This window comes from Cupressus sempervirens, chromosome 7 (genome assembly GCF_028749045.1).
Source record: "Cupressus sempervirens isolate cs-2001-9-10 chromosome 7, ASM2874904v1, whole genome shotgun sequence".
NCBI classification, from domain to species: domain Eukaryota; kingdom Viridiplantae; phylum Streptophyta; class Pinopsida; order Cupressales; family Cupressaceae; genus Cupressus; species Cupressus sempervirens.
The window spans coordinates 542,687,242-542,712,505 of NC_143124.1; the positions used below are offsets into that span (position 1 = coordinate 542,687,242).

A 25,264-nucleotide genomic window follows, 5' to 3' on the forward strand; every position below is an offset into this window, starting at 1 on the left:
ATAGCCTATCGGCTAATAAATATATTGTTAATGATAATGAAATTAAAATTATATATAGAGAAAAATAAAGAAGATAATAAGAGCAGAATAGTATTGGAAAAACAGTAATAAGGGATGGCAAGACTGCAGAACAATTATAATAAATCAAAGCTGCAGAATACTTACACAGCAGCAACAGGGATCTAGGAAGAAGATCAAACAAAGAAGAGCAATTCTCCAGACAAGAATTTGAAAGAAACACAAAAGCAATAAAAAGAACAAAACAGAAAACATAGAAGACAAAAATTAGAGGAAATATAAAAAAGACTGGCAGATTGCACTTTACAAAAAGAGAAGAATGTATGACTTACGATAAATAGAAGGAAGAAGCAATAAGAACCGACGGCTCAGGGTTCACAGGGAGAACATTCTTACATGACAGTAACACAAATAAAAAGAGCAAGGACAGTATACCAACATCAGTGATTAACAATTGAGAGCTGGTAAGAAAGGTCAAAATATTCATACAAACATCAGAAGAGTAAAACACCGATAATGAAATATATTCAGAGACAATAATAACAATGATGTTAAATACAAATAAATATTAAGAATTAAGGGCAACGATGAATCAAATAAGAAGAGGGAAAATGGAGATAAGAAAAACAGCGAAGGAGGACCTCATGAACTGAACAAGATATATATGTATGTATGTATGTATGTATGTACGTATGTATGTATGTACATATGTATGTATGTATGTATGTATGTATCTCTATCGGACAACAAATTAAAGGAAGGGGATACAACAAGACATGTTTGTAGTAATTGATATATAAGAAATTCAATTATATATATTGGAAGGAAGGAAGTAAGAGACAACAAATAAGTAATATTAAGCCACGGAGACCCAAGAACAATTGGGACTAGAGGTAATAACAAGTTACATGGCAGTATAGGAGGTCTAAGCTTATAATAACAGTGGTCTCTAAAGATTAAAAAGTGACATCCCAGCCAGTAAGCATTAAAACAGTAAAGGGAATATTAAATCAGTGAAAAGTTTATAATTATCACAGAGATATATGGTGGCAAACAGTAAGATAATTAAGAGATAAATTTCGTTGAAAACAAAGGAGCTGTGAGACTAGAATAACCAGTGCTAAGAGGAGACTTAAACATAACCATAAGGCATAGGTCCTGAAAGGAAGGACTCAAAAGTAATGTAAACTAAACAGTAAGAGATCTGAGAAAGGCAGAGGTATGTGTGATAGAGAATTTCACAATTAAGTTAGAATAAGAACTTATAGTTTTCATGGAGATTTGGGATGTTTGAGAGAGAACATTAATGAGAAGGATGAATTTCTCATATTGAAAATTCAGAGATCAGAGGACATTCATTTGGACTGTCAGGTTTCTCCAAAGGGGAAACTCAGAGATTAGAGGGCATTCTCTATGAATAACGGGATTCCAAATTGGAATCCGGAGAGAGATTTACGGAGAATCTCTTAGAGACAATATATATTGTAGTGGTTAAGCATATGCATATGTTAGAGAAAAGAGACTTGGTTAGAGGTGGGATCTCTACCAAGTAGTGTTGTAATGAGCATAATCATTTCCAGAGATCTTAGAGGCCTTAGAGAGACACTCTTCATACCTAATCGAGAACTGAATTCTTGTTAGAGGATTAGGTGATTTGAGAAGAGCTCCTTTCGGAGGATTGGGAGGGGTTAGTAAAGGGGTAGTATTTAGATCATAGAAACGTGAATCGGAATCGGATCGGAATCGGCAAGGCCGAATCGAATCGTGAATCGGCAATGAATCGGCAATGAATCGGCGATGAATCGGCAAATTTGAAAAAACCCTTTAAATTTAAAGATTTTAACAATTTAAAACTTATTTCATGCACCCTTTATTGAATATAACTTAAGCACACTATAACATCATCAAATAGAAGTTAAAACTTAACATACATAAACATGAAACATAAAATCCATCACATACGTAACTATGTTATCTAAGATTCTAAAATGTAAATTGTAGGCTAGCTGAAGTAAATAGAAATCAAATGATCATAATGATTTAAATCATAGAATGTATGTAAGATGATCCATAAGACATCAAATCATAAATTTATGTAAGAATCTAAGATGAAGATCCATGAAAGTTTGAAACTTTGAAACATATGTCTATCAATGATTCAGTATCAATATCTGTAAACAAAATATAAAAACAAGGCTCCAGCTCAAGCCTCAGGCTCATAGTCATCATCATCCTCAACATCATCCTCAAGCTCGGCTACAGCCTCAGCCTCAGCCTCTGAGTATCCAGTTTGCCTAGTAGCAAGGCGTCTAATGTAGGTCCTAGAGGACTGTCGAGCCATATCTCTCGCATATAAGATGGGCTCACGAATGTCGCTAGGGCCTGTGTCTGTGCGTGCACGTGTGCGTCTACCAATGCCTGAAGAACGTGCTCTAGCTGCCTCAGCCTCTATATCCACCTGGTCAATCCACGCACGGTCTTCCTCAGTGAAGAATGGATCTACAACCTCTGTGAGCCACTCTGATTCTGGATCAATCTCCTCCAGAATGATCGGAGAGGAGTCAGTGCCCAAAATCTGTCTGATCCTAAGACGGAGGTTGTAATGAACGAAGACAAGATCATTCAACCTCTGCACTGTCAACCTGTTTCTCCTCTTCGAGTGGATGTGCTCGAACATGGACCAACTGCGCTCACATCCAGAAGCGCTGCTTGGCTGACTCAGAATACGAATGGCAATTTTTTGAAGTTTTGGGGTTGTGGCCCCAAACATTTGCCACCATCTATCTGAAATAAGGGAAAATAAAAATAATTAGTCTCATTTACAAATTACAAATTACAAGTTAACTCTAAAATTACATAATCAACTTTAAGTTTAGAATCTAGATTCATGAACATTGAATATATTATTTAATTTTTACCTGGCTGTATTGTTTCCCGAGCATCTATGGCTACCCTGCTAGAGAAAAGTGGCCCTTCTTTATTATTGAACTTATCAAGCTCAATAATTGCAGCACTGCTATCCTCATCAGTACTCAACCTCTGGATCACTGTATATAATCCGGTGAGAACCTCCTCATCCGCCTTGAAGTCAGGACGGAAACGAAATGCCGAATTCAAAAAGTAAGCTGCTGCATGTATGGGTCTGTGGAGCTGATTCTGCCATCTCCTATCAATGATGTCCCAAATAGGGGCATACTTCTCCTGCACTCCTGCATACTGAGCTCTAATGGCCTCCTTGGCCCTATCCATGCCCTCATATATGTAGCCCATAGAGGGCTTCACCCCATCAGCAGTTCGTAGGAGAGATACAAGAGGGTCAGTGGCCTACATATAAAGTAAAACAAAAATTTGAGTCAAAACTTAAACATAGAATAATTCAATAATATAAGGTAAAACTAAATCATTAAACAATTAGCATAGTAAACTGTAAAATATTAAATGTTAAATTGCAATAAAATTACCTTAAGTATTTCTCTAGCAGGTTTCCAAAAACCATCATCATCAAATATGCAATCCACCACATCTATCCCTGCAGTGGTCGTAGCATAGGAAGATGAAATCCACTCCCGCCCAACAAACATGCTCCTCAAATCATCCCTTGATGTCAACAAGGACTGCAAGGTGATGAAATTCGAGGCAAACCTCGTGATCCCTAGACGAGCTAACTCTTTATCTCCTGTGTACTTCCTCATTGTGCTAAGGACAAATGAATGATTATAAATAAACTTACATATGTTTTTTGCCCTTTCCACACATGACTTGACCCACTCAAGTTTGCCAATTTCCTCCAACATGAGGTCAAGGCAGTGTGCTGCACAAGGGGACCAAAATATGGTGGGGTGCCTCTCCATCAAAAGTTTGCCTACAACAATTTTAAGATAATTAGAAATTCAAATTTCAAACATGTTAGAACTTAGAACTTAGGAAACTTAGAAATTCTAAGTTAGAATTAGAAAAAGTTCAAAATTCAAATAAATTTATTTTCAAAACTTAAAAACTTAAAAGTTTACCTGCAGCAACATAACTTGCTGCATTATCCGTCACCACTTGCACCACATGTTGTTCCCCCACCTCTGCTATAACTTCCTCAATAACCTCACATAAGTATGTGGCGTTTTTTACATGAGCAGAAGCATCAATGGATTTGAGGAACATGGTATATCCTACAAGTAACAAAACAACGAATTATAATTACTATTAGCAATCAACAAATCAAAATTTGAAATAGTCAATCACGATTCAAAATTATGTATGTAGGAAAGTAGAATGATCAATCACCTCCACAGGATACAAGAAAATTGAGGAGTGTTCTTCCCCTCCTATCTGTCCAACCATCAGTCATGATGGTGCAACCCTTTTCGATCCACTCCTTTCGGTTGTCCTCAAGCTCATGCCTCATATCCTCAACCATTTCCTCCAGGAGGTATCCACTCAACTCAGCCTCAGTTGGGGCTTTAAACCCCGGACCACAAATGGCAACTGCATCTATCATGTTCTGCCAATAAGGAGTCCTGTCACAAATAGATAATGATATTGATTAGAAATTTAGATGTCAAAAACTAAAATCATAAAGCAAGTAGATATAATTAAAGTTTTACTTTTACTTTTAACTTTAACTTTGAAGATAACAAAGAAAAAAGAATCAATTACCTGGCTGCAATAAATGGAATGTTGCAAAAGTACCAGAATTTGCAAATCTCTTTTCTGGCAGCATCATGAATCTCCTTGTTCAAACCCATGCCCTCAAGCGTGGGTTGGGAGCCAGGAGTAGTGCGGGGCACAAAGTAACTATCCATTCCGCTTTTCCGCACTCTAGGCCGCAATAGGTTGGTGTTGGACTCTGTCTCAGTATGAGACCGACTACCACTAACACTCACATGAGCACTAGCACTAGGATGAAAAGGAGGCCTAGAAGAACCCTCCCCAACACAACCTACGGATGCGGAAGCTGATGCAGATGCACTTGCAGATGTAGATGCGGTTGCGGATGTGGGAGCACGGGAGCCAATACCTCTTAACCCTTCAAGTTGCATTTTCTTAGTCAACTTGTCTTGTTCAATTTTTTCTAATGCCACTAAACAAGAGCGTTTTGCCTCAGCGGTTTGTTGAGTGCAAACTGTGACATCATGGCCAGGTATGCCAGCAATGTGGTATTTCAATCTATAGATACCTCCCGAATTTATTTTTTCTTTGCAAAATATACATTTTGTTTGATATTTGGTTCTCCCAGGAAACTCTTCATTATATTTCCAGCATTCATCTTTTTTACCCATTGTGGAAATTGGAAAATGAAAGCAAAGGGCTGCTGCAATAAAAAAATTCATGTAAAAAATCAAAGTTTGCAACTAATAAACAAAAACTACAAAACAACAAACCCTAGTTTGCAATTTAGTAAAACTAAAAATAAAAAACATTCAAGATTTGCAAATGAAGTTTGAACACTAAAAAAATTTAGCAAAAAATGCATACTACACTAACATGCAAAAAAAAAACCAACACTTACCTCTTGCAAATGAGTTGAGGAGTGTTGATATTGACTCCTTAATGCTCCCAGTGCAATTTATGGCCTCCCCAAATGGACTTCTGATCTCTTTGGTGCTCTTCCTTCTTGCCGGTTGGAAACCTATGGATTCTCTTTTCTCTTCTTCTCTCTCACTCTTCCTCTCTTCTACTCATACTAAGCAAATAGAAGGCTCTTTAGGGTTATAACAAAGAGGAAAGTCAACTTAGAAAGCAAATAAAACATGTGTTTTTTAAAAAAAATTGAACTTTCTATCCTTGCTGTCGCGGCCGATTTCTGGAGATTCACGATGGCGATTTTGGCGATTTTTGCCATGAATCGCCGATTCAGGCGATTCAGGTGATTCACACGAAAAAATCGCCACCAGCGATTTCCGATTCCAAAAAAATCGGGAGCCATGAATCTTATCGCGATTTCGGCGATTTCATGGCGATTTTTGGAACTATGATTTAGATTGGTTCATTTATCATTTCTAACATATTTTAAGACTTTCTATCATGTACTAATGATCTGTTGCAGGTTCCAACATTTATTCCTTGAGCTAGAAGTGGGGACATTACAAGAGGCTAGATATGCATTATACCTTTTGATAACTTAAATTTGGAAATGATTACAGAAAACTATTGAAATGAAGTTCTCCAACTACTCATTTAATATGACAGTAATAGATAGTTTTTATTTCTATTTAATGGTTTTATATTGTAATCTATTGTAAATATTAGAATCTTTCTAATATTTAGTTAGCTTTTAGTTACCTATTAGCTTAAATAGAATGTTTCTATTCTTAGTTGACTGTATCTAAAAAAAATCGTTTATTCATTTGTATATATTGATATATTGATCTCTGTTAATAAAAAGCAAGTATTTTACCAATTACTTCCCATAATATGGTATCGGAACAAATACTTAATTTTTTTTGAATAAAAATTAATGTTCGAAAATAATTTTCAGCCTAGGTTTGTTGGTCGTTTTTTTGGAAAAATCAATTTTTGCAGAACCCGAATAGGATTTCTTAGTGATGTTTTCTCTCTAGATCTTGACCATTCCTAGTCAGTTTATAATCTGCAACCTGTTCTTGTCACTAGGCGAACTCTTGCAACATACCCACACGTTTTTTTGGCTCTATTTGTGGCTTTTGTAGCTATGTTTTTTTTTGTACTTTGGTTGTGAGTTTTGTAGTTGACATCACTCTGAAACCTGTGCATCCCTTTCTCTCCAAAAATTATTGGTCTTAAGTCGCCTTTTCCTAGATTTGACGCACATGTTTGAATGCCATTCCTTCCTTTGTCTTGGACGCATTTTTTGCAAATGCGATTTTGACTCTTTTGTGGCTTGTTTTCTATCATTTTTCTTGCAAAAAGGTGGTCATTTTTCATTCTTTTGGCGTCATCTAGGGTGTCTAAAACCCTTAGTGTTAGATCTGTGCCCAGATTTCCCAGCATTTCGGCAAAATATGCTGTTTTTGAAGCTTTCTTGGAGTCAAGTATGTTTTTTCAGAACCCTAAATTTCTCTACCATATCCAAAAATAATTATAGATCTTTGGTGGGTTTTACAAGAGCTCAGCTAGGTTGTGGTCTGTTTTTCTAGGTGCCTCGATTTCTCGTGTCTTGATTTTTGAGCTAGCAGATCTAGAATCTGACAACATTTTCCCTCTAGGTTTTTCAAGCTTTTTTCTAGGTACCTTTTCATTTTTTTTGGGTCTTCCATCATTTTTTCTTGGAGTATGCACCTTCACGGATTTTCACATTTTCCATTGAAAAATGCGCCATGGCATCACTAATAAATAGTTTGCTCGAGGGAAATTAGAAATTTAATGGTCAGAATTATGGCACATGGAAGCAGTGGATAAGGGAAAGTCTCATTCATAGCAGTCTTCTCAGTAGAAGTCCTCTACTCTAGGATCAAAAGGCTCCAAGAAAAAGAATGTTCAAAGCAACTATTGCCACAAGTATGGTCACATGAAGGTTGAATGTCAGATGTCCAATCTAAGAAATCTAGTTCACAACTCAAAGCGAACAATGCAAAGTAGATAGAATCTGCCTTTTACACCTTCATGGCTAAAAGACATGCAGATCCTATCAAGTTGTCTGCTTGGTACATTGATTCAAGTCCTTCTCATCATTTCACCCACCATAGAGACTGGTTCACTATCTACTAGCCTTTTTCAAATTCAGCTATTTTTGGTAGAGGGGAAGAGTACATTATTGTTGGCAAAGGCAACATTTAGATTCCGTCAGCTAGGAGGAATCTCATTGTTCTCGATGTGTACTACATTTTGGGGTTGGAACTAAATCTACTCTTAGTCAATCAATTGCTGCGACACTCTCCACCATTGGACATCACCTTCAATTCACATTAGTGCAACATCATTGATAGGTAGAGTCAGATTGTTGTTGCAGTTGGCCTTGAGGATCATAGTCTTTTCAGACTTGTTGATTTGGTGATTCTTAGGACTTAGCTATGGCAGCACGACAGTCCTCTGTTAGTTCATTTTTGCATCAACAATATGGGCACTTAAATGTGCATTATCTCTCTCAACTTGCTCAAAAGAGCTTATCCTCACCAGAGATTCAAACTCTGCAACTTGGAGTTTGTGATGCATGCTAGGTTGGGAAGCAACATCGTACACCTTTCAAAAATAGCATTTCATGGTGAGCTTCTCAGTACTTCAGCTTGTTCATGCTGATATATGCGGCCCTATGGCCACTACTTCTGTTCTCGGTTCCAGGTATTTTGTGTTGTTTGTTGATGATTTTAGTAGTAAAATGTGGGTCTATTTTCTTAAAAAGAAACCATAAGCATTTACTATATTTTAAAAGTTTAATCCTCTAGTTGAAAAAGAGTAGGAAATCTATTATTGCTCTTAGGTCAAATAATGGGGGGGGGGGGGGGGGAAGGAATTTTGTTCTAATGAACTCTCTAGGTTCTGCGATATTCATGGAATCAAGTGCTAGTTAACCATATCCCACATACCACAGTAGAATAGTGTAGTTGAACATTAGAACAGAACAATCACTAAGATGAATCAATCCATGCTCGACCACAAACACGTTTCAAAGAAGTTTTGGGCTGAAGTAGTTACCATTGCAGTTTACCTTTTGAACCGGTCACCCACTGTGGTAGTCAAAGGTAAGACTCCGAAAGAGGCTTGATTAGGTTGCAAGCCCAAAATCAGCCACCTGAAGGTTTTTGGCTTTCTTGCCTATGTTTGGATCCTTGATGTGTCATGTACCAAGTTGGATGCCAAGAGTCAGAAACTCATTCTAGCTGGATATAATCATCTTCACAAAGCCTATCACCTAGTCGACAATGACACATCTTGTCACTTGTGCAGTATTGATGTAGTCTTTGATGATCATGACCATGCGTGACTATTTCTAATCCAATAGATCAGCCTATGAAGGCTCATGATTTGGGAGTTTGGCTTTTATTAGGTCCACCTACTGGGAGGGTTCCAACAACTTTAGTTATACCAATGATTCCTGTGTAGACACCTCTAGCTTCTCCTGGAGAATTACCTAGATATGCAGATGCTTAACGTGATTTAGATTTAGATTTTTTTGATGAGGAACCTGATCAGAGAGCATCTCTTGATGCTAATGTTGATCCTCCTTTTCAGCTTAAGTGGTGGACTAAGACACTTGTTGATCTTTGAGATGATGAGCTCATTGATGGGAGAACTACTCAAAAAAAGAGAAAACCTATAGATATTTAATTATGCTCTCATGGTCAACATTCATAGTGTGTTTGAAACTTAGACATACTTCGAGGCTAAAGGAACTCCAGAGTGGGAACATGCCATGAAATTTGAACACCAAAGCCTGTTGAAGAATCACATCTGGGTCCTTTTTGATCTTCCACTTGGGAAGAAACCTATTGGCTACAAACGGGTCTACAAAATAAAATACAAATTTGATGGTACTTTGGATAAGTACAAAACTTGTTTAGTTGCAAAGGGATTTTCTTAGCGTTAAGGTATTGATTACGATGAGACCCTTTCTTGTAAAATAAAGATGAGCACTATCAGATTAGTCTTAGCGATAGCAAGACATTTGATTGGAAGGTCCATCAGATAGATGTCGAGAGTGTTTTCTTGAATGGTGACCTACAAGAAGAGGTCTACATGGCATAGCTTCCAAGTTTCAAGGTTGCCGCTAAAGAACACCAAGTTTATAGATTGGTGAAATCTCTCTATGGTTTGAAGCAGGTTCCTAGGACATGGTACATGAAATTGATAAGTACCTCCGTGATCAAGGCTTCTAGACGAGTTCTTCAAATTCAAATTTGTACATCAAGACTACTGATAGTGACATCATCCTTCTACTAATTCATGTGGATGATTTTCTCATCACTAATAGTTCAACATCTTTAATTCAAAGAATCAAATAGAGTTTATACTAATCTTTTGATACGACTGACCTTGGGCTCATCCATTATTGCCTAGGTGTTGAGGTTTGGCAGAAATCTTCTGGTATATTCATTTCTTAGTCCAAATATGTTAGGGCTTTGTTAGTTTTATATGCAAGATTGCCAGCTTGCATCTACATCCATGGAGAAAGGTTTGAAGTTATTAGCCAAGTCGGATTCTCCTTTAGTTGATACTACACATTGACAAGTAGTAGGCAGTCTCATCTACCTCTCTACTACTAGACCTGATATTAGCTTTGTAGTCAACTACATCTCACGCTTTATGACAGCTCCCAAGGCTGATAATTGGATGGCGGCAAAGCATGTGCTTTCGTTATGCGAAGGGCACTACAGATTATGAACTTCTTTACTCTTAGAGTTATAATCCTAAGCTAAGGAGGTTCATAGATTCACTTCAGTTTGGGATCTAGTATCATTACATGGACCAATAAAAAGTGGCATGCATTTTCTCTCTCCTCTATAGAGGCTGAATACATAGGGTAGTTAAGGAAGGTTGTGAAGTTGTTTGGTTTTGTTGGATGCTTGGGGATATGCAAATGTCACTAGTTGGACCAACCACTTTGTTGATAATGATAGTGTTATCAAGTTAACATGAAATCCAGTCTTCCATGAACAAACCAAGCATGTGGATGTTCACTGTCATTACATATGGGATGGGACAATAGACTTGCAGTATGTTCCTATAGTGGATTAGACTGCAAACATTCTCACCAAGCCTTTTGGTCTAATAAGTTTGTCAAATTTAGAGGAAGCTTGGCGTCATGGATAGATTAACCATTAAGGGAGGGTATTGTAATAATAGATAGTTTCTATTTCTATTTAATGGTTATCTATTGTAATCTATCTTAAATAGTAGAATCTTTCTAATACTTAGTTAGCTTTTACTTAGTTGTTTGTTATTTGTTAGCTAGAATAGAATGTTTCTATTCTTGACGATCATTTCCTATGAAAACATCGTTTATTCATTTGTATATATTAATCTATTTATCTCTCTTAATAACAAGCAAGTAATTTACCAATTACTTCTCATAATATTTAAGATATTAAGAAAGAATATTAACGCTTTCTCAGTTCCGATTCATAGCACCATTGGGGTTAAACAAGGATGTCCTCTCTCCCCCACTTTGTTCAGTTTGTATATTGATGAGCTTGAAGATTTCCTTTTGAAATCTTTGCTTCGTGGAGATGGTTGCTACTTACGCCAGGTTTTGATTTCCATTCTTCTTTTCGCAGATGATGTGGTTCTTCTTGCTTCTTCCCCAAAGAGTTTACAGAGGCTTTTGGATGGTTTGGCTTCCTTTTGTGTTTAGAGATAGCTTGCGCCCTCGAGTTATGATCTTTAATTGCTTATAGAATTCTCATCTTCACTTCTTTTTCTAGGGACAGGAGATTGAGATCACTTCTTCTCATATGTATCTAGGAGTGAAGTTTTCGGGGCCCCGTTTCAGTATGAGACTAGCGATACAGTCCATAATTAGTAAGGGGATGGATTCTCTTGCTATGCTTGAGAAACAATTTTCCAGACATCATTTCCAAGATACTTCGTCCAAGTTATCCCTCCTGGACTCTCTTGTTCGGCCGACTGTTCTTTATGGCTCAATGATTTGGGGGCCTTCTCTCCTTGGATCTAAGTGGGCCTCGATCGAGCAGGTTTAGACATTGCTTTTACGCCACATCATTAGATGTCATAGGTTCACTCCTCATAGTATCATTTTTGTTGAGTTTGGTGCTCATCCCTTCAGTCTTGCGACCATTTTTTATCTGATTTGGTTCCTTCATCACCTACGTGGTTTTGTGGATTTAGCTTGTGAATGTGATAGATACTCCTACCTGGCATATTGTTCTTTTGTTGCTACTGCGAGTTCTGATACTGGCTCTTGTGCTCGTTGCTGGTATGCTCAGACATCTTCTCTGCTAACCTTGATTGGGATTGATATTGATCGTCTTCCTCCTTATCAATTCTTGTTGAATGCCCTTTGTCATCTCTTCCCATCTCGACAGGAGTTAAATGAGCATGTCAAACTTGATATCTATAGACTATATTACCACTAGATGGACTAACCCTCATGGTGGCTTACGACCAAGGATGGCCTTCTATGCAGAGCACTTTCTTGAGATCAATGATGGGATTATTGTTTGTCCTGGTTATCTTTCTTGACAGTGGTGCCATGCCCTGCATATCTAACTAGGGTCTTTGAGAGATGGTTCTCATCGTCTTCGTGCTTAGATCGATCATCATATTGACAAAGGTGAACGTATCTATAAGTTGTGTAATCGAGCTGAGGTCGAGATGGAGACTCACTTTATTTTCCGTTGCCCTATCTTTTATGAGATCAGAGGGAGATTCTATTGTCTGTTCCGGGACTGCTCTTCTCTTTCAGCCTTCTTTAGTTATTATGACTAGCAGTGTCTAGCACTTTATCTTCGGGAGGCCACTCTGCTTCGTGATAGTACTTTACAGTCACTACTTCCTCACGGGCATACCTTTGATCAACTTATTACTGCATTTTTCACACCCTTATCTCCTTTACGAGGTGTGAAAAGGCTATCTAGTTTTACCAGTTCTACTGGCCATTGGAGATCTATCAGACCCCCTAGTAGTTTTTTACGTCAGCGACACTCTTCCACAAGTACATAGAGACAGTTTAGGGCTCCTCTTTACTCATAGTCTTAGCCTTTTGTGAGTGATTTCCTTTTACCAAGAAAGGACTCCTAGTCTTTCCTTGGCTTCTCTTCCCTTTTCTTGCTTCTTGTTGTTTTCTTTTCTTAGACACTATTTGGTGCTCCTGCTACTGTCAGTTGTTTGTTTGTAAACTCTTAGTTCCATAGACCTTTTGTGGTCTTTTGTTGGACATTAATAATTTTATCTTATCTATCTTATCTCATTTTAAACATAGTTTCTTATTTTTTATAGTGAAGAGCATTCTCAGTTCAAAGTCCCTTTTCAACTAAAACATACAACATGAATAAGATTACAATTTACAATACAGATCCATAGAGAACATGGATCAACATGTTTCAACAAATGGAGCAATCTGATCCAAATTAAACCAAAAGGGATAAAGTCACTTTGGGGCATTAAAGAAGGAATCTAAGATTTGAAGCAGAGAAAATGATTCATTGTGGTCCATGGTCCATACCTTGAAATGTGCTCCTTAACTCCAAATTGAAGAACACTAGATTGTGGATAAATTGTCAACTTCCCTTCTAGGAAATGATTCTGGGTGATCCACTCATGGAGGTAAGCCCATTTGGAACAAAACATGCGAAATTTATATAATAAATAATGGCTTCACAAATATTATCATTGAGATTTTTGGAATACTATTAGGAGATTTTGCATTGATCTCTATGCCCATTATAATGTAGCTTGTATTAAGCTCTCCACACCTATCCTCATATGGCCTATCAAGAATTAGGTGGAGAAAAGATGGAACATCTAAGCTCTATGTCATTTTTGGAGTTGTTGGCATGATGGGATAGCAAGGGCATTTTAATATGAGCTACACGCTATTGTCTTAGAATTTGTAATAGAAGCAACTATGCCATGAGAAGTCATCTTACCAAGAAGCACATAGTCGCGAGCCCTACAAAAATAATGACAACTTAAGATGGAAGCCCAGAAACCTTGTTAGATGTCAAATTTTCCATCCCTCCATCATTGTTTCTTCGATGTCCTAGGCTTGTGCTTAAAGATTAAAAATTGATATAATCTATAGGGGATCATTTTGTTTCCTCTGATGGAAAAGCCAAGCATTCTAAAATTTCTCTACCATCAAAATTTGTTCCATTAATACCTTTGATGGCCAAATCTGCCTCAACAATAGTTTAACGAACAAAGGTAGAACTTTATGAGTTAAAGCACATCAACCTTCATTCCAAATTCTTTTCCTAAGGAATGTAGATCCACTTCTCTCATGAGGCAAGAGAGGTTGTATAAAGACAACTAAACGTATTTATCTCTACTTGCCATTGTTGAGTTTTGCAAAATTTAGGGAGGTGTATCGAAAGCTTCTTCAAGATTCATGATGGCATTGATATTATGTCAAGGAATATTTTGGAAATTTTTGTTGGAGGAGATTAGTGTTTGTGTGTGGGAGGGAGGATATACTATATGCTTGTTATAAATGTTATAATCATTTAATGTAATACAGGTTGGATTTTTCCAACAAGATGTTTTTATAGGCTTTGAAAAAGCTCATTTATATACATAGCTTAAAGCTTATTTCTGCATTAATAATACAAAAATGACCTTTTCAAAGCCCATACAATCAACTTTTTGAAAAAATCCAACCCTAATAATTCTAAGTGATTAAACATCTGTAACAAGAATATAGTTCATTTCCACACATTAAATACACAATAAAAAGCATGAGCATGCACTTAGTTAGTTTCACACAAGAGAGGAGTCGTCTTGAAGTGAACTGTGACTATGTGGTTATGAAGAGCACACAAACATATTGAGAGGGGGGTTGAGTCAATTTAACGCCCTTTTACTTTTCAACCCTTGATTAGTCATAAATGCAATACATCAAAGCTTAATTTTCCATTATAGTAACATAAACGCAAGATCAAAAAATTAAGAACACTCAATTGACATGGAGACTCTTGTAGGAGAAAGCCACATAAAAATATTTCTTATATTGGGAACTTCTTACTATTAAAGATTATAGATATGATAGAGATCTTTTATTACTAGAGGAGAGATTTATGATGATATTTTTGTGAGCATGACGTCGCATTCAAGGTGAGCTAGGTTTCTAATCCTAAATATTTGACATTTTATTCTATGAAGAAACATGCGACATGCATTTGGAAATAGGAAGAGACTTGCATTTGGAAAATAAAGAGACTTTCAATAATGTAATGAAGAGTCTCTCGATTTAATATATATATGATTTCTTTGTGTGATAAGCATGGTATTCTGTCATGTCCCCTCTTTTAGCTCAGTCTAGCAGAGACATGTGAGTTAGCTTATTATGGGGTCTTGTAGGCTGACGGGGTTGGATAGAGACCCAGTATGGTTATTCAGTGTTGCGGACTTGATGTTCTGGCAGTTATTGATCAGTTGGGAGACATTCCTTGTTTTTAGGAGGCAATTCCTATTTTTTATGAGGTATGATCTTGCCTAGGGTTGGGTCTACATGAGATTACTCTTTGGGTTCAGTTTCAGAGGGATAGGGCTTGTTTCCTAAATTTTGGGAGCATCCCTAGATTTTAGGATGAGTTTGCCAGTGGATCCATTTCCGACTTCAATCACAGACAGGTGACAGGATGATTTTATGATTTGTGATGTCAGTTGGGCATTTTGTGGCCATTTGGGTTATATTTTTAATATTTCCTAAGTTAGCATTTAATAATTAAATAAGGCTAAGTTATTAGCCATTTTGGAGTAATAAGGGGTTTTTGGCCTCATCTGGATGCGCATCCTATGGTGTGATAGCTTGTTGGAAAGGTCTCAAAATTCTCTAAATCTTTCTCTTTGGTCTCAGGGCAATTCGGTGAACAAATTTCTGTCTATGAGGAAAAAAGTCAGTTGCTAGTAACATGACCACTTTAAAATAAGAAATTATAACACTTTCACTACCCAACGCCACTTGGAGACACTTAGGGTTTGATTAGCAATTGAGAGGGGTTATAAGGAGATAGAAGCTTCATTCTAAGATCATCTTTTGCATATTTGACAACTTGTTTATGAATTTGCTCTGAATGGGCGATTTTTAGTCTGGGATGCAAACCCCAAGTTAGTGATTGGCTGGGACGTAGCCCTCAACAATCTTTGGCACCGAATCCCTTAGGCATTGTGCGTGGTGATTAAGGACACAAGCATCAATTCTCATTGGGGTTTCAGTGTGGCATATCATCTTTCCAGTTGGGACGTGGTTCATTGCAGCTTGTGGGATGCCATTTGCAGCAGATACACCCCGTGGTGTATAGAGTATTGCTTGTATTCACCTCCAAATGTATGCTAGATTCAAGAACAATCTTCACCTTCCAGTTTGACATCAAATTTGTATGTGAGCTTTGGGAAATGCATTGGGAATTGCATGAGATCACACGGAGAGCTAAGAATACCTTTGGAATGATAACAAATTCTCCTTTTTTGAATACAAGTTTGGAGCCCATAGATTGGAAAATGGGTTGAAATTTGCAAGTTGACATGGACTTGCAAGATTAACATTTGCATCCACAATTTGAGACAATCATGATGCAGGGCCCATTAATATGCATATGTCCCAGGGGTCAATGTATTTCAAATTTAAACTGAGAATAGTAAGTGTTGGTAGATTTTTTTGATGCATTTTAAATTGCTGTCATAAGCCACTAAAAGTGGTAAAAATAAATAAATGATGTGAATCTGAAGCTTGCAAACCATGCATATTGTAATCACATAGAGGTAAATGTCTGATAAGTATGCCAAATGCAATAATATCTAAATAAGAAGGAATAAAATATCATACATGTGCTGCTACCCACTGGGCTTTCTTTAAACTTCATCCATGCAAATTACAAAGGTCATCTAGTTTAATCAAAATCTAAGGGTAGCTAATAGCCTAATTGTACAAATCCAGTGTTGTTTCCAAAATTTCAGAAATGAAAAGGTACCTCCAAGTGGGGCATTACAAAGAATGGCAGTATTGTAAGATTTGCAAGGACAACAGGATGGATAATTGTCTCCATGATTCAATTTTCTGATCTTCAATTCTGGTCACCATCACCTTGATCACCCTATTATGAGAAGGAAACTTAATCATTTTGTTTACTGAGGCTTGTTTAGTTAAGAACATTATTCATGCCTCTTTTTCATTTCAGTGAACTGAGATGCAACTTTTAAAAGGATTATTACCATTGTTAGTTTTGACTGTACACCATTTCTTTGAATATTTTGTGGAAATGTGAGGTATGAGGGTTTTCCAATAAAAAACCTACATATTATATATTATAAATCTTCTGTAATTCTTTTTTATCCTATTCCATTTTTCTGGTACACAAACGCCTTTAGTGGTATATTTTCCTTCTTTCACTAGTGATATGTTATATTATTGTTTATTTTCATTTCAGATATATTTTATTTAAAAAATAAATCTTATGACAGGGTTTTTTGCAACCAGAAGATGTCTATATTTTTGGATATGCCAGAACAGAGCTTTCAAATGAAGGCTTAAGAGATCGCATACGGGGGTATGTATGCTCATTTTCTTAATGGTCTTATATTGAAAGGGAATTGTGAAAATATATTTAACTGTTGAAATATTCTAAGTTATGATACTTAATGTAATTCCAAAAGTATTATTCCCACTCTTATTTGAGCATTTTTTAATTAGTTATTCCAAGGCACAGGGTATATTCCATCATTTGTCTTCTGCCTCCTCTGTTTGTTGCCATTTGGATGGTGTATTTTTTGATCGATATGGTTGTACAGATAAAGGGAGTATTGGATAATAGAGAATATTTTCCTTGATGATGCACAGAATATGCTTTCTTTCAAACGTATATGTGTGTGTTTATATATATATATATCATTTCTTCAACTAGATCTTGTTGTTAATTCAATTTTTTGTACCGTGTTAAAATTCTTGGGTGTTGGATTTTAGGTGTTTGTGGCCACATGGATGCTATGCATGCACATTAACATCAATGTGATTGGAGAGACAAGTTTGAAGGGTAATGCACAATGTTTAAATTGAGGAAGTTGAAGGATGTATCATGCTGTAAAAACATTCCCTATCATTACCTTATCTTTCTTCGCATCTTTTCAGACTTGAACTTGAAATTCCACTCAATTGAGGGTTTATTAGTGCACTGCTGGATAGTTGGATAGTTGCATATGAGCACTCCTAAACACCAATGAGTTGGAGATGAAGCACATTCGGATACCATTTTCTGCATATTGAAGCTACCTTGTACCATATTTGTGCTTGCTGTTACAGTTTTATGATGTTGTTAAGAAAGAGGCATCTAATACAAGGCATGACATAACAGAAATTTGGGATTAAGTGCAGACTTTGATGGTCATTACTTAAAAGTTATGGACTATTGCCTATAGCAGCAAAAATGATTTATTTGGAATAAGTTAGGAAACCAAAAACAAAGACTATTTCAATTTATCAGGATTAAATCAGGAAAGAAAAGGGAAATTAATTTGGTTAGGGTTGGGGAAAATCAGAAAAGCCACAGAATTTAGTGAAAGTTTGAAAAGGCTCAATTTTTTTACCAAAAAATTGGTGGAAAATCTTCTAGATTCATGGTTCTATTTGTTGAAATCACATTTGACTTTTTTTAAAAGAGGAGTAAACACTTTGACTCAGAGCTATGAACTGGTGAGGTTACAAATGAGGGACCTCATTCCCATTGTGTTTGAACCTAGATGGAGAGAAGAACAACACAACTAATCAAAATAGCAAAAAATCAAATTTGACTTTTTAATATAAATCATCACAAAATTTTTTAGGGAAAAATATGGAAAAACCAGGTGGGGGTGAGAAATGATAAATTATGGTTTATCCCTAATTTTGAAAGATTATTGCTTCCATGCTATTATTGACCAAAAAGATTATCTCGATCTCTACATTGTTTCTTTGATTAGTAAATTCTGCTTGCCGGCTTCTTTGGCTTAAATGCCATGATCATGAGTCTCTTTTTCATCAAATTCACTCAAGATTTATGTGTCTTAGGTTACTTCAATTGGATATGGTACCTCTCTCTATTCAACTTTTGGCATTTGTACTTATAAGCATGTAACATTTCTCTTGGAGATTGAAGGTGGGTCACCATTTTAAGATTTGAGCTCATCACTTTTGGCGATTCTTGCTTTGTACTTTAATTTAAAACAATCCAAGATTTGTTTTATGTTGTCAAGAGAACTTTTAAAGGGTAGAAAGACATTTTTGAAATGAGAGACCTATAGGTTTATCAAACTTAATGATCGAATGTTGAAAACATTTTTACACGTCTAAACACGAGGTCCAAAGTTCAAGTTAGAAATAAAAAAGTATCATTCTGTCTCCTTGGACAAGCAATGCGAAAGGTTCAGATTTGAATTTGTTAAAAAACTGGCGCAGTAAGGCCCAAAAAGTGCACCTGATTAGAGGACGTACTGAAATGTCAAGTTTAAAATGTCAAGATGGACACCATACACCCATGTTGATGGATACAAAGGAGAGTGTTCAAGTTGAAAGTTTAAAACATTAAAATTTCTTGCAATGTACAAGTTCATGATATGCAAAGAGGCATACGAAAGTCAAGTTCAATAATGAAAGAGGTGCATTCTATGTAGAGGCACATGCCACTCCATTGGGTGAGTTAGATGCAAATAAACAATAAATCCCATTCAGTGCCTGAGTGCAGGCCTAATGATTGTATAACATCTTTTTGCAACCATTGAAAAAGACTTGACTGAAGGGACTGTAGTTTATAATTATTACGAAGTAATTGGTAAAATACTTGCATGTTATTAATAGAGATCGAAAGGTCATTATATACAAAAGAATAAAATGATGTTTCCTTAGAAAACGATCATAAAGAATAGAAACATTCTATTCTAACTTAGAAAGCTAAAAAAGCTATAGCTAACTAAAGCTAACTAGATATTTACAATAGATTACCATTAATAATAGATGATTATCTATTGTTGTAATACCCTCCCTTAATGGTTATTGTCCTCTGAACTTGACAAACTTATCAGGACCAAAAGGCTTGGTGAGAATGTCTACAGTTTGATTTGTGGTAGGAACATATTGCAAGTCTATTGTCCTGTCTTCAACCAGCTGGCATATGTAGTGACAATGAACATCCACATACTTGGTTCGTTCATGGAAGATTGGATCTCGGGCTAACTTGATAATGCCTTCGTTATCAACAAACAGAGTAGTCGGTCCTAGTGGTGACATCTGCATATCCCCAAGCATCCAACGAAGCCAAACAACTTCACATCCTACCTTGACACTCCCTCTGTATTCGGCCTATGTAGAGGAAAGAGAAACTGCCTGCCGCTTCTTACTGGTCTATGTGACTGTACTAGATCCCAAACTGAACACATATCCAAAAGTTGACTTTCTATCATCAATAGAGCCTGCCCAATTTGAATATGTGAACCCATTGAGTTTAGGATTAGAACTTTGAGAGTACAAAAGTCCATAATTAGAAGTGCCCATCACATAACGAAGCACACGCTTTGCTGTCATCCAATGATTAGCCTTAGGAGTTGTCATAAAGCGTGAGATATAGCTGACTGCAAAGCTGATATCAGGCCTAGTAGTAGAGAGGTAGATGAGGTTGCCTACTAGTTGCCTATATGTAGTATCATCAACGGAAGGAGAATCAGACTTTGCAAATAACTAGAGACCTTTCTCCATAGGTGTAGATGTAGGCTTGCAATCCTGCATACAGAATTTTTCCAAGAGAGCCTTGACATATTTGGACTGAGAGATGAATATACCAGAAGACTGTTGCCAAACCTCAACACCTAGGCAATAATGCATGAGCCCAAGGTTAGTCATATCAAAAGACTGGCATAAATTCTGTTTGATTCCCTGAATCAAAGATGTCGAACTACAAGTGATGATCAAATAATCCACATAAGTCACCAGAAGGATGATGTCACAATCAGTAGTCTTGATGTATAGATTTGAGTATGAAGAACTCCTCTTGAAGCCTTGACCACTGAGCTACTTACCAATTTTTATGTACCATACCTGAGGGGCTTGCTTCAAGCCATAGAGAGCTTTTACCAATCTAAGAACCTGATGGTCTTTACCAACAACCTTGAAACCAGGAGGTTGCGTCATGTAGACCTCTTCATGGAGATCACCATTCAGGAAATCACTCTCGACATCCATCTAATGGACCTTCCGGCGAAACTATGCTGCCATGGTTAGGACTAATTTGATGGTGCTCATCTTTGTAGTAAGAGAAAAGGTCTCCTCATAATCAATGCCCTGATGCTGAGAAAAGCCCTTTGCAACTAAACGAGATTTGTACTTATCCAAAGTACCATCTAATTTGTATTTGACTTTGTAAACCCATTTGCAGCCAATGGGTTTCTTCCCTGGTGGAAGATCAAAAAGGACCCAGGTGTTATTCTTCAACAGACTCTGGTGTTCAGATGTCATGGCCAGTTCCCACTCTAGAATTCCTTTAGACTCAGAATAGTTTGAGGTTCAAACACACTTTGAATGTTGGCCATGAGAGCAAGGTTAACAGACTCTGTAGGTTTTCTCTTTTTCCGAGTAGTTTGAGTAGTTATCCCATCAATGAGGTCATCATCACCAAGATTAGCAAGTGTCTTAGCCCACCACTTAGGGCGAAGAGGAGAATGACCAACATTAGTATCAGGAGATGCTTGGTGATCAAGTTCATCATCAGAAGAATCTGGATCAAACTTAGGCAAAGCATCAACAAATCGAGGTGATCTTGCAGGAGAAGTTGGAGGTGTCTGTACAAGGATCACTAGTATAATTGTAGCTGCAGGAGCTACTGGAACCCTCCCATTAGGTGGACCTAATGGAAACCGAACTCCCAAATCATGAGCCTTCATAGGCTAGTCTGCTAGATCAAGAACAGGAGAAACAGGCATGATGGTCCTCGTTGCTCATCAAAGACTACATTGCGACTATAGATGAGATGAGATGTCTCAACATCGATTAGGCGATAGGCTTTGTGAAGACTGATGTATCCAACAAGCATGAGTTTTTGACTCGTGGCACACTAGGGATCCAAACAAAAGCAAGGGAGCCAAAAACCTTTAGGTGACTGATTTTGGGCTTGCGACATGACTAGGCATCTTCTAGAGTTTTACCTTTGACTGCCACTGTGGGTGACTGGTTCAACAGATAAATTGCAATGTTAACTGCTTTTGCCCAAAAATTCTTGGAACATGTCTATGTTCAATCATGGATCGAGCCATCTCGGTGATTGTCTTGTTCCAACGTTCAACTACACTATTTTGTTGTGGTGTGTACGGTGTGATTAACTGGTGTTTGATGCTATGTGTATCCAAGAAGCTAGAGAAAATATTAGAACAAAATTCCCTCCCCATTGTCTGATCTAAGAGTAATAATAGAGTTCCTAGACTCTTTTTCAACTAAAGGTGTAAACTTCTAAAATACAGGAAATGCATTTGATTTCTTTTTAAGGAAAATACACCCACATTTTTCTACTAAAATCATCAACAAAACAACAGAAAATACCTGGACCCAAGAACAAAAGGAGTGCCCATAGGACCCCAGATATCGGCATGAACAAGCTGAAGTACTTGAGAAGCTTGCCATGAATCACCACTAGTGAACGTTGTGCAATGTTGCTTCCCAGCCTAGCATGCATCACAAACTCCAAGGTGTTGAGTATGTATCTTTGGCAATCCAAGAACAAGCTCATCCCGAGAAAGCTGTGAGAGATAATGCACATTTAAGTGCCCATATCACTGATGCCAAAGTGTGCTAACAGAAGACCATCGAGAAGCCATAGTTAAGTCTCGAGAATCACCAGAATCAGTAAGTCTAAAAAGACCATGATCCTCAAGACTCACTGCAACAGTAGACTAAGTCGCCTGATCAGTGATGGTGCACTAAGGTGAATTGAAGGTGACATCCGAGGGTGGAGAATATTGCAGTAGTTGACTGAGTAAGAGTAGATTTAGTTCCATCCTTGGAACATAGTACACATCAAGGAAAATGAGATTCCTCCCAGTAGACTGAATCTGAATGTTTCCTTTTCCAACAACCGTCTTCTCTTCTTCGCTACCAAAAATAACAGAGTTTGAATAAGGTTGGTAGTGAGTAAACCAGTCTTTGCGGTGAGTGAAATGACGAGAGGCACATGAATCAATGTACCAGGTGGACGACTTCACATGATCTGCAGGTCTTTTAGCCATGAAGGCATAAAAGGCAGACTCTGTCTGCTCAGTGTGCTCTGCATTGTTCGCTTTGGGTTGCGAACATGATTGCTTAAATTGTGTAGCTAAGCATTTTCGACATGCAACCTTCATGTGTCCAAATTTGTGGTAGTAGTTGCATTGAATGTTCTTTCGGGAACCATCTGATGCTGAAGCAGAAGACTTCTGTTGAGATGGCTATTGAAACTTGCCTTTATCCTTCTAAAAGGATTTAGCAGCAAAGGGTTGCTTTGTGGAGCTGCTACCAAACTATTGTTTCCACTGATCTTGCTGAAGTAGAAGTGCGTAGAGATTAGTGAACTTCAAATCAACACCAGAAGACGTGATGTTGAGAGTCTCGATAAAATGCTCATAGGACTTTGGTAAACTCCGAAGAGTGATAACCAAAATATCCTCTTCCTCCATCTTGCAACTGATCACGGATTTCCTAATCCTATTCACGTGTGCGTGGAGTGAGGTTCGCTCATCAATGACAATAGAAAACATAGTGTTATTCAAAAAGAAAGCTCTACTTTTGTTAGAAGTGTCATGAAGACCTTGAGATGTGTCCAGATCTTTGCAGTTGTCTTGCCGGATGGAATCTGAGAAAGATGATCATCAGCCACAGATAATTTGAGAAGCATCATTGCCTTTGCATTATTCAAATCCCATGTATCTTGATTAGGATTAGGAGTAGTCGGATGCTTTGTAACACCCAAAAGAAGTTGATTGGTGTTCTGATATTCAAAAATTGTGATGATCTGCTACTTCCAGGTGCCATAATTTCGACCATTGAATTTGGAGTAGTGCTCGAGTTGAATGTTTGTCAGAGATGCCATAGCATGTTTTTCAACGAAAAAACGTGAAAATCTGTAAAGGCATGTTCTTTGAGCCAAAAAAAGGAAGACCCTGAAAATTTGGAGAATGACCCAGAAGAGAGCTCAAAAAACCAGAAGGAATATGTTGTCATTTTTTGCATTTGCTGGCTCGAAAATTGGGGCACAAAAATCAAGGCATCTAGAAAAATGGACAATCCAGTTAAGTTCTTGAAAAACCCACCAAGAATCTGAAATCAAAATAATTTTTTCGAGCTCATAAGTTAGGGTTTTGAAGAAAACCCTAGCTGGCAGCCGTGAATGGTTGAAATTGCAGAAAAATGGAGATTAGAAGCAGAAAATATGCTTAATTTTTTTCAAAAAAGAGGCGTTTTGGCTAAGACGACAGAGAGGATGAAGATTTGATACCAAGAAACTGGATTTTTCACCCTAAAACCGCGAGATGCGCGTCCTCAGAAAAATGACACTGTATGTTGTGATATTTCACCAAAAAACATGTCCCAACAACTGCAACGTGAGCAGAACATCTAATAGGGTTATATTGGCCTTGTATGTGCACGATATTCCTCAAAGCAATTGCGATTTGCAAACAAAACTCCAACAGAAAATCACGATTTGCAGATGACCACGATTTTCAGGATGGAAACAAAATTCGCGTTTTTCAAACCTGTAAGCCCAAGTCAAGATCAAAGCAAACTGAAATCCTAGACGTGACTAGGTATGAGCAAGTAGGTACGTGCGGAATAATTTCAAAGGTAATGATCCAAAAATTTCAATTAAGAAAATGTTATTTTTGAAAAAAATTCAACCATGCTTTGCTACCATATTATGAAGTAATTGGTAAAATACTTCAATGTTATTAATAGAAACCGAAAGGTCATTATATACAAAAGAATAACATGATATTTCCTTAGGAAACGATTGTAAAGAATAGAAACATTCTATTCTAATTGAGAAAGCTAAAAAAGCTACAACTAACTAAAGCTAACTTGATATTTACGATAGATTACCGTTAACTAATAATAGATGATTATCTATTATCGTAATAATAATTGAGCTTGGGTTTATTTATATTAGCAAAAGAAATTTGCCATCAATTACAAATTCCATTGATTGTTTTATGTAGGTAAAGGATGTCATTGTTTACAGATGGAAGCACATTGAAACAACATTGAGTTTGGTTTCAGCAGTTTGAATGCAAATTTTTAGTCATCAAAGATAGTAAATAATAGTTTGATAATATCTTGCAAAAAGTATATTTGGACTTTTTGACAGTTTAGCATATTTTTCAAAGATTTTCAGAAGCCTTTATATGGCAGTATTCAGTCATATCATGTTAAATCTTGCACATTGCGTAGGGCTTCAAATACTCAAAACTTCAGGTTTGTTCAGATGGCTAGCATTTGGTAGAGATAATCAACAAGACTAAGGTTTTTGCAAAATTCAAGTCAAAAATTTGTGAGTGAGTGTTTTAATGGTGCAGTATCATTTACAGATTTTGGATGCTCCTTCAGTGTCTGAATATACAAAGATCAAGAAGACTGAATTAGGTCATGACAATGTGCAACAATTTCTCTTGAATGAGAAGA

The 25,264-nt window shown here is 37.0% G+C and overlaps 3 protein-coding genes across 3 annotated transcripts in view; 1 reads left to right on the forward strand and 2 right to left on the reverse strand.

Annotated features, from left to right (window-relative positions):
- LOC149547913 (glucose-6-phosphate 1-dehydrogenase, cytoplasmic isoform-like) overlaps positions 1 to 25,264 on the forward strand; it is a 107,286-nt gene that overhangs the window by 30,181 nt on the left and 51,841 nt on the right. Inside the window, exon 3 of the mRNA XM_089791960.1 lies at positions 17,065 to 17,150. Coding sequence (XP_089648086.1) covers positions 17,065 to 17,150 — 86 coding nt within the window. The remainder of the gene's footprint in view (positions 1 to 17,064; positions 17,151 to 25,264) is intronic.
- Positions 2,031 to 3,312, reverse strand: LOC149547914 (uncharacterized). The gene is made up of 2 exons (XM_089791961.1): positions 2,937 to 3,312; positions 2,031 to 2,802 (listed from the first exon to the last, which is right to left on the reverse strand). Exons 1-2 carry the CDS (start codon positions 3,286 to 3,288, stop codon positions 2,222 to 2,224), a joined length of 933 nt encoding a protein of 310 aa, XP_089648087.1. The 5' UTR covers positions 3,289 to 3,312; the 3' UTR covers positions 2,031 to 2,221.
- On the reverse strand, positions 3,623 to 5,878 carry LOC149547915 (uncharacterized). Its single transcript, XM_089793647.1, has 6 exons — positions 5,522 to 5,878; positions 4,669 to 5,320; positions 4,297 to 4,529; positions 4,029 to 4,181; positions 3,685 to 3,880; positions 3,623 to 3,632 (listed from the first exon to the last, which is right to left on the reverse strand). The coding sequence occupies exons 2-6, from the start codon at positions 5,289 to 5,291 to the stop codon at positions 3,623 to 3,625; spliced, it is 1,215 nt and encodes a 404-aa protein (XP_089649773.1). The 5' UTR covers positions 5,292 to 5,320; positions 5,522 to 5,878.

What these genes read in the sequence shown, in the direction of transcription:
- LOC149547914 (XM_089791961.1), bottom strand. Translation starts at nt 3,288, where the DNA reads ATGGGCTACATATATGAGGGCATGGATAGGGCCAAGGAGGCCATTAGA. An exon ending in TCGGGAAACAATACAGCCAG is followed by an intron (nt 2,803 to 2,936) that starts GTAAAAATTAAA and finishes CCCTTATTTCAG; the next exon opens with ATAGATGGTGGCAAATGTTT.
- LOC149547915 (XM_089793647.1), bottom strand. Translation starts at nt 5,291, where the DNA reads ATGGGTAAAAAAGATGAATGCTGGAAATATAATGAAGAGTTTCCTGGG. An exon ending in TTTTCTTGTATCCTGTGGAG is followed by an intron (nt 4,182 to 4,296) that starts GTGATTGATCAT and finishes TGTTACTTGTAG; the next exon opens with GATATACCATGTTCCTCAAA. An exon ending in AGCAAGTTATGTTGCTGCAG is followed by an intron (nt 3,881 to 4,028) that starts GTAAACTTTTAA and finishes AAATTGTTGTAG; the next exon opens with GCAAACTTTTGATGGAGAGG.